General features: G+C 36.3%; 1 protein-coding gene across 1 annotated transcript in view; it reads right to left on the reverse strand.

The window, feature by feature from the left end:
- Positions 1 to 5548, reverse strand: part of LOC107687847 (GPI ethanolamine phosphate transferase 3-like) — an 11099-nt gene extending 5551 nt beyond the window's left edge. Inside the window, 6 exon segments of the mRNA XM_016485327.1 lie at positions 70 to 249; positions 2096 to 2255; positions 2368 to 2491; positions 2648 to 2791; positions 3711 to 4192; positions 5331 to 5548. Of these exon segments, the coding sequence (XP_016340813.1) occupies positions 70 to 249; positions 2096 to 2255; positions 2368 to 2491; positions 2648 to 2791; positions 3711 to 4191 (1089 nt within the window). The 5' untranslated portion in view covers position 4192; positions 5331 to 5548.
- Positions 5549 to 8687: the final 3139 nt, after the last annotated feature.

Genomic DNA, 8687 nt, shown 5'->3' on the forward strand with positions numbered 1-8687 from the left:
CCGCAGCCTAATTTTCATTTTTGACTGAACTAACCCTTTAAAACACAGGCCAAGAGAAATTCCTCTAACCTGTTTAACGTTAATCCACAGCGCCTCAGCCTGGCTGAGTCCTGTAGGTGCACCCCGAGAGCCATTCTGAGGAAAAAGTGGCAGAAGAACCTGGCCCACACTGTTATAAGGAACGGGAACTCCCAGCAGAAGTGCCAGCGTGGGCACCAGATCAGTCTGAGGTACTACCTCAGGTTCCACCTACAAACATAAACATGCTGAACTCCAAATGTATGGAAAAAGGCCAAAGATAACCCAAAGACAAAATTTAAATTCCTCTCTCATAGAGGCACTTTTTTTGTTGTTATCATTTTCCACATTTTAGGAAATGGGGAAAAGGCTCATAATTCTGCTTTTTTTTTAATTAAACAACTTGGTTTGAGTTTCCATTTCAAGACTTCAATATAGACATGGTCTAAACATAAAATATATGGATTGATATATTCTTTCCCATTTGAAATCATTTGCTATTAAGTACATATATTTTCATTTCTGATTTTGGGCGAAAGTCTCTGACTTTTGAGGAAGTTGCAATTTCAAGCATGTTTGTTTAAAAAGTTAATAATTAAATAATTACATAATATTTGCACATCTACATCACAGAGGATCTCACCTGGACCACCAACACCATGTCACTCTCCAAGAAGGCACAACGGCGCCTACACTTTCTCCGCCGGCTGAAAAGAGCAAGTCTCCCTCCACCCATCCTCACCACATTCTATAGGGGCACCATTGAGTGCGTGCTGACCAGCTGCATCACTGTCTGGTATGGGAACTGTAGTGCAGCAGACCGCAAGACCCTCCAGCGGACAGTGAACACAGCTGCAAAGATCATCGGTGCCCCTCTCCCCTCCATCCTGGACATTTTCCTTACACGATGCTCCAGCAAAGCCAACAGTATCGTGACGGACCCCACCCATCCCTCCCACAGTCTCTTCCAGCTCCTACCATCAGGAAGACGGTACCGGAGCATCAGAGAGCCCGCTCCGCCAGACTGCTCAACAGCTTTTTCCCCCAGGCTGTGAGAGCCCTGAACTAAAATCACCCCGCCCTCCTCTGAAACCCCACACAACCCCCTACCTCCTGAAACATGGACCATCTCACCAACCTTACCACATCACAAAAAACTGTCTGAAACAATTCGAAGTGTGCTACAGGGCCTGCACAAACCACCTGTAGAAACACACTCTCCTCTATGCGCACTAGACACTTTTCACACACACTGCTTTGTGTACATAATCCCACAAAAGACTCCGTAATAGGTGTGTTTACATGCTCATGCACTACAAATCATCTGCACTGTTCCCCAGCCAGCTGCTTGACTTACGATGTTTCTCTTTGCACATGTACAGTATTATGTGAAGCATCCGTATAGTCTGTATTGTATTTTATTTTATTTTTTTTTGTTTTTTTTGTTTTTTTTAATTTATGCATAGGTAAACATTTATATATAGTATATTCATAGTCAAAATCTGTCAGTAGGTTAGCTGTGTATAGGTACAGTGTTTATGTGAAGCATCCGTATAGTCTGTATTTTTTTAACTTATGTATAGGTAAACATTTATATATATATATAGTATATTTATAATCAAAATCAGTCAGTAGGTTAGTTGTGTATAGGTTTTTACTGCTTTACTGTATAGGTTTTTACTGTTTTACGTCATTGTTGTATGCCTGTATTTATGTAACACCGTGGTCCTGTGAGGCACGACATTTCGTTCCATTGTATGTCCCCACATGCAGCAGAATGACAATAAAGCTCAACTTGACTTGAACTTGACTTGACTTGATATGGCTTACTCTTCATCATTACATTTCATGATGAAACATTTAATTAACATTAAAGTCTCTGCACTTAAGTGTAACACAAGTAAACGGTACTAATGCAATTACAGACCAGTAGTGTTGACTACAGCTTTACTACAGTATCCTTTTTGTGTGCCATCCTGAAATTTTCTCCAACTGACCACCCGGCTAAATTATTCCTGGACACACCAGTGGTTGTAAATTATTAAATACAGACTAATCATAACAGTGCCTCTTTTACCTGGGAGCCTGGTGATGGAAATAATGGAGAGGAACTGTAGAGAAACAGAGCAGCATCTGTCTCTTTCTGGCTCTCTCCACCATGATCCCCAGTGTCTGTCATTCCATGATCACCCATCACCACCAGCAGGGTGTCACTCTTCAGACGCTTTATCACTGACCTGGGGTCAGCGGTGAGACAGTAGCAGATGGAAAGCAAATGCATAATGCAAGAAAATATATTAAAACTGTAACATGGCAAAATGTGGGTAGATGAATGAGGCTGCTGCTAACCTGATAACTCCATCCATCTGGGAGAGTTTCTCAGCCATCGCAGGGTGATCCGGGCCGAATCTGTGCCCACAGTGATCCACACCGAGGAAGTGAGCAATCAACACATCCCAGTCATCCCCCTCCACTGAAGAAAAAAAACACAAACTCATAGCCACTCATTCAGACACTGTGTTTACAGTGTACACATGAGAGATCTGTACATCTATTTACAAGGTAAACAAAGGGAGATCTTAAACCAACCAGGCAAGTTCCTAATTAATGTGCAAATCATTCTGCTTACTGGTAGGATAAATGTTTTGGAGAATGCCGTTGTCAACAGTGTGCAAGTCCTTCACATTGAAGGAGGGGAAGGACAGTGATCTGTGAAACTTCTTGGGGAAGAGACCCACCCATGTGTCATCCCCCATAAAAACAACTCTCTTGCCTTTAAACCAGGAGAAAAACAAAACAAAATCATTAATAAAGACGAACAAAAAAATCTACACTTTAGATCATTTCAATCTAAACAGGATTCATTTAATTCAATAAAATAGTGACTTTCGTTATTTCTACAAATGTCATTAATTGCAATAATGCATTCTGGCAAACAACATGATTATAGTAATATACTGCTATAAATATTGCTTTTTGTTTTAGCAAATCTCATAAAGGTCACAAAAATAGGTCCTGGTCCCACAAATGAAAACAAAATACACTACAGTTCAAAAATAAATAAATAAAATTAGGTTGGTAAGATTTTTTGAAGTTTCGAAAAAAGTCTATCATGCTCATCAAGGCTGCATTTATTAGATTAAAAATACAATAAAAATTTTATATTGTGAAATATTATTACAATTTAAAACAAAGGTTTTCTATTTTAATATATTTTAAAAAGTCATTTATTTCTGTGATGCAAAGCTGAATGTTCAGCATCATTACTCCAGTCTTCAGTGTCACATGATCCTTCAGAAATCATTCTAATATGCGGATTTGATGATTAAGAAACATTTATTTTTATTATCAGTGTTGTAAACAGTTTTTGTGGAAACCATGATGCATTTTTTTTTCAGGATTCTCTGATGAACAGAAACTTTGAAATAACAGCATTTATTTAAATGTATATTATTGTAAATCTCTTTACTGTCACTTTTGATCAATTTAATGTCAAAGCGTAAAAAAGTTTGGTGGGGTTTTTGCATGGTAATGAGATCTGGTGGAAATGTGCAGAAAAGGCTTTAAATAATTATATAAATGTGAAAACAAATTTTTAAGTGGTCCTAAAAATAGTCTTCATTTTCTTTACAAATATATAATTTCTTGACAGGTTTGGTGAAAAGGAAAATACCAGTTGCAGATTCACTCACCCACTTGGCCCAGCTGGTGCACTAGATTGTCTTCCAGAATGGCATTGGATGCAAAGTTGTTCCCCACATCAATGAACGTGGGCAGGGAACCTGTGGTAAAGCCTTTGATCCTCTGCATGGTAGTGGTGGGCGGATCGGCCCGAAAGGTGTAGAGTCTGGCATGAGAGGGGTGTAATGATGCCATCTCATCTAACACCGGCAGCTTGTTCTCGAACGGTTTGGGTGCCGTGTTCTCTGGATCATAGCGGGTGAAGTCGGCCTTCAGGGCGTCAATGATCAAGACCACTGCCCTGCGAAAGCGTGGCTCACTCAAGCAGAAATCTCCTTTCACCTGGGCTCCTGGAGACAAGACGTCCGCACAGGTGCTCGTTCTGTTGACCGCCAGCCTGACTAGGAGGAAGCCTCCCACAAACAGAAAGATGCCCACATAAAATACTGAGCAGACCCAGATGAGGGCGACCAGGACAGGAAGTCTTCTCATTCTAGACAAGATGAGAAGGAGAATCAACATAGGGCTCATTATGTAATTGGGGGTACATGTCACATCAACCAAAAAGTACAAAAACAATACGGTTTCTCTATAAGATTATTTGTTTCAGTTTAGTTTCAAAGCTTAATCATTAAACACAATTTGGTATTACAAGGGAAAGGACGTTTTCCTGGTGAATTTGTCAACTATGTTAGAGACAAACTTTATGTCATATAGTGATTGCTTTTAAATAATTTTAAGAATCATATATATATTTTTTTTTTTTTTTTTTTTTTTTTTTTTTTTTGCAGATATACATACACAGTCAATTTGGACAGAATTTTTTTTTATCATAATTTTGGTCATTTTGACAGATGTTATGAAAAACTCCAACATACACTTTACAGTGTAGGCCAACGACATGTTATTTTCTTGATCAGGTTAACCTCAAATTTGAATATATGTTTGAATTAAAATTATGAAAAATAATGCAAACCAAAACAGTGAACCCAATATAGTTGATGGTCAATTAATATAGTCCTTAATAGGTTATTGTAGATTTTATATTGAACAAAATAAGAGAACACTTTCAATAATGTGTTCAAAATAAAATATGTAAAAAAAAAAATAAAAATAAATCAAATGATGTGCAGACACACGAAAAATAACTCCACTTAAATTACTTTTTCTGAACTTAACTTCGAAAAAAATATGTAAAAAAAATATAAAAAAATAAATAGATGATGTTGACTGTAACATTTTACTCATTTTAAATTCAAGACTCACTCACTTCATAATGGACACTGAAAAAAACTGTTATTTAAGCAACATCAACGCAAATTCAAGCAAACTGAAACACTGGGTACACAACATATTTGTGTAAGATTATTAAATGCTTTCCTTCAATGGATAAAATATCACTAGCCATTGCAATTAGTTCCCTTCCTGGTCACCCTAAGTGTAACACACTAGGTTTTGAGACACAACTACAACAAGCAATGTTACGTAGTAAATCAAAACAGTACTGTGAATATAATATGACTGTGACTGTATATAATATGAACCAGGCCTTACTAGTACATACTATGGAACGCACTTAAGATGAGTGCATAAATGCAGGCGAGTGTGTATTGCATGCTTCCAGTACTGACCTTGCTTCTGTGTTCGTCCTCTCTCTCTCTCTCTCTCTCGCGCTCTCTTTCTCTCTTCAGGAGCTGAAATGTAGACCGCGCATCCACTGCAGGGGCCTGGAGAGCCGCAGGTTCACCGACATCTGGCAGCGGCGCTATCAGAGCCTCACTGCTGCTCTATACTCGGTGACACGCAGCCTAACTGCATGTCGGTTGTGTTTTAATACTGGTCATCTCGCAGCCCGGTCTCCACTTCCGTTGACAAATAAAAGACACCGTTTACTGATATTCAAAATAAAAGCCTCTCGGGTCATGCTACATCGACTGATCGCACGTTTATATTAATTTTATTACTTAAATATATACTAAACCTTAATGGGCCTTTTAATATAGCGTGTCCAGTCGCGCTCAAGTGCGAATGTGTCGGGGAAAATAGCAAGGAAATATTTTAATTATTTATTACTAAACTAGTGTTTTCTGAGTCAGTGGCTGCAGAGACTAAGCTGACGATTCCGACTCGCAATTGTTTAAAAATAATTAAATGGAATTGCAGAGTATTAACCAGTGTTGGGGAAAGTTACTTTTAAAAGTAATGCATTACAATATTGCGTTACTCCCTAAAAAAGTAACTAATTACGTTAGTTACTTTTTATGGAAAGTAATGCGTTATATTACTTTTGCGTTACTTTTTAAATATAAGCAGGGCTTGATTGTTTTTAATATAAGAAGTTCTATTTATAGCAAATATAAAAGCCCTGTCACATCAAAAAGTGTAATGAATAAACCTCAGGCTGAAGCAAAAGTAAATTCATGTCTGTACAGTAGAACGCAGGAGAAGAAACACTCTTCAGCAATAAAAAAACAAAGAACAATTTTTAGTTTCTCTAAAGTCATTTTTGCCTATTAGTACGGTTGAACTGGATCATCAAAGGTCAGCAGCAAAGACATTGGTTAATAAAATGGGATTAGATACATTTGTGTTATTTAACATATTTAATTATTGCAGGTTTGCGTCATATTCTGAGTTTGCATTTCACTGTTTTAATTCATTTTGATGAATACTAAATCTGTTTTTTCCTGAGTGGGGTGAATTAATGCACATTCACATTTAGTCTAATATACAGTAACATCATGTTCACACAGCGCACACAACGCCTCTGCACTTCCAATTTTTCCCAATATGGGGACAGGAGACTTGTCAGTCAATAAATGGGAAAACAAAGTAACTGCCATTACTTTTTTGAAAAAGTAACTCAGATATTTTCTTGTAAATTAAAAAAGTAATGCGTTACTTTACTAGTTACTTGAAAAAAGTAATCTGATTACGTAATTCGCACGACTTGTAATGAGTTACCCCCAACACTGGTAATAACACTAGAATACTAGAAAGGTTTTTTTTTATGGAAAAGGTTGTGGGGCCTTGCAGTATTAATTTGGAGAGGAGGGGGGCCTTGCAGTGAAAAGCCACTGGGTTAGATCAATGCGAAAATCGACCTATGTTTTTACGCAGCATAAACAGTTATAAATGTGAACCGGAGCATCGACAAAAAGCTAATGTGCCTTCAAAAATCTAAACAGTAAGACTTTCTGTATTTGACGTGCTACGATTGGTCAGCGAAGTGCGGCTGCTATCTGATTGGCTTGAGTAGACGGTGGGTGGAGTCAGGCTTTTGTCAGCGTCTGGACACCAGAAATGTTTCAAAATCCACAAATGCATGCAGCGAGCGATCCACAAATGCACGGGACGTGATTCACAAATGGCAAAGTTGTGTTTGTGACATAAAATATATATTTCTGAATATGTTTTTTATTTGCAAATCTCATTTTATTTATTTGTGAATTTAATTCATGTTTGTGAAACTCTAATATTTATTTGTGGATCTCAGTCTATTTATTTGTCAATATGTTTAATTTTTGTTAATCTCATTGCATTTATTTGTGGATCATAATCTGTTTATTTGGAATTATGTAACAATTCTATCTCCATAGACAAGGGCCGGGTTAGGGCCTAGATTTGAGGCCCATGCAGGGCTTTATTAGCCGCGTTTAGTATCTGTCGTACTGGCTCGAAATTATGTCGATTGTAGTTAAAAAATAATTGTGTCCGGCAGGATTTTATTACTGTATTAAGCTAACTTATTACAATACTGCGTAAATAATTTGTAAAATATTTTTAATTTTTAATTAACTAAATTTAAATTTGTCCAAAAAATTTGAGCTTATATAAAATTTTGGAAAACGTTTTTGTGTTCCAGAATTTTATTTTATTTTATTTTCAGAAAATTTAAAACAAAATCATCATATGTGGAACATGGAACATGTTTTTATAACTTTTTATTTTATTATTTTATTTCATTTTCAGGGGAATATTACGGTGACCGAGAAGTGCAAAACAAATAACAATTCTGAAAACAAAATAACAAATTACAAATGCAAATGCAAGTCTACAAAACAAAATAACAATTCAGAAAGCACAACAACAATTCAGAAAACATTATAACAAGTCAGTGTAAAACATCAGCTCTAGTGGCGCAGATGGATAAGTGCGTGTTGTTGGCTTTTTGACACGATTGACCCGGGTTCGATCCCGTCTTTTGCTGAACAGTTTTTTTCTCCCTTTTCAAATCTCATATCACATCGTAAAGGCATTTATTTTCAATAAAAATTAAGGAAATAATCAAAAGGTTGAAAATAAAGTATCGGGTAGGGTTAGGGTAGGTGTAGGGAGGGCTTTATTGTACCAATAAGGTGGCATCCATGTAATAATTAAAATTTAAATTATAATTTACACTCAATACGTTATTATTGCATACTGTTTTTATAATGTACTACAATACTGAAGTGCAGATAATTGCCACTATTTGCAACAAGTAGTATATTTGATAGTAGAAATCCTGCTATCTTAACATAGTGTAAATAAGTATTTTCACTTAGTGTAAATAGCATATTGCTAAAAATACTGCTATTTTCACTTAGTGTAAATAGAATCCATTGCTAATACGAGATTTGAAAAGGGAGGGAAAAAAAGTTCGGCAAAAGGCGGGATCGAACCCGGGTCGAGTAGAATATAAAGCAAAGTTCACACAACATAATACATCTTACCTGGAACTGAAAATGTTGTCATTTTATTTTATTTTATTTTTCAGGAAAATTAAAAAACAGTATAATATTTTATTGTTTTCATAGGCTACTTCTTGATTTTACTCCCTAAAAAAATTAATCATAGGCTTTTTGTTAGTAAATTTATTTCTGTGAAGATGAAATTTGACAAGAAACAAACATTTAATTTGCTTTACAAAGGTTATCAGGTCAAAACAGTTATCTTTTAAAATAATGAAAAATGCACATATAGACATTCAATAATAAATATACTTAAAG

Source organism: Sinocyclocheilus anshuiensis, unplaced genomic scaffold (genome assembly GCF_001515605.1).
Source record: "Sinocyclocheilus anshuiensis isolate Anshui unplaced genomic scaffold, SAMN03320099.WGS_v1.1 scaffold205, whole genome shotgun sequence".
Lineage (NCBI taxonomy): Eukaryota > Metazoa > Chordata > Actinopteri > Cypriniformes > Cyprinidae > Sinocyclocheilus > Sinocyclocheilus anshuiensis.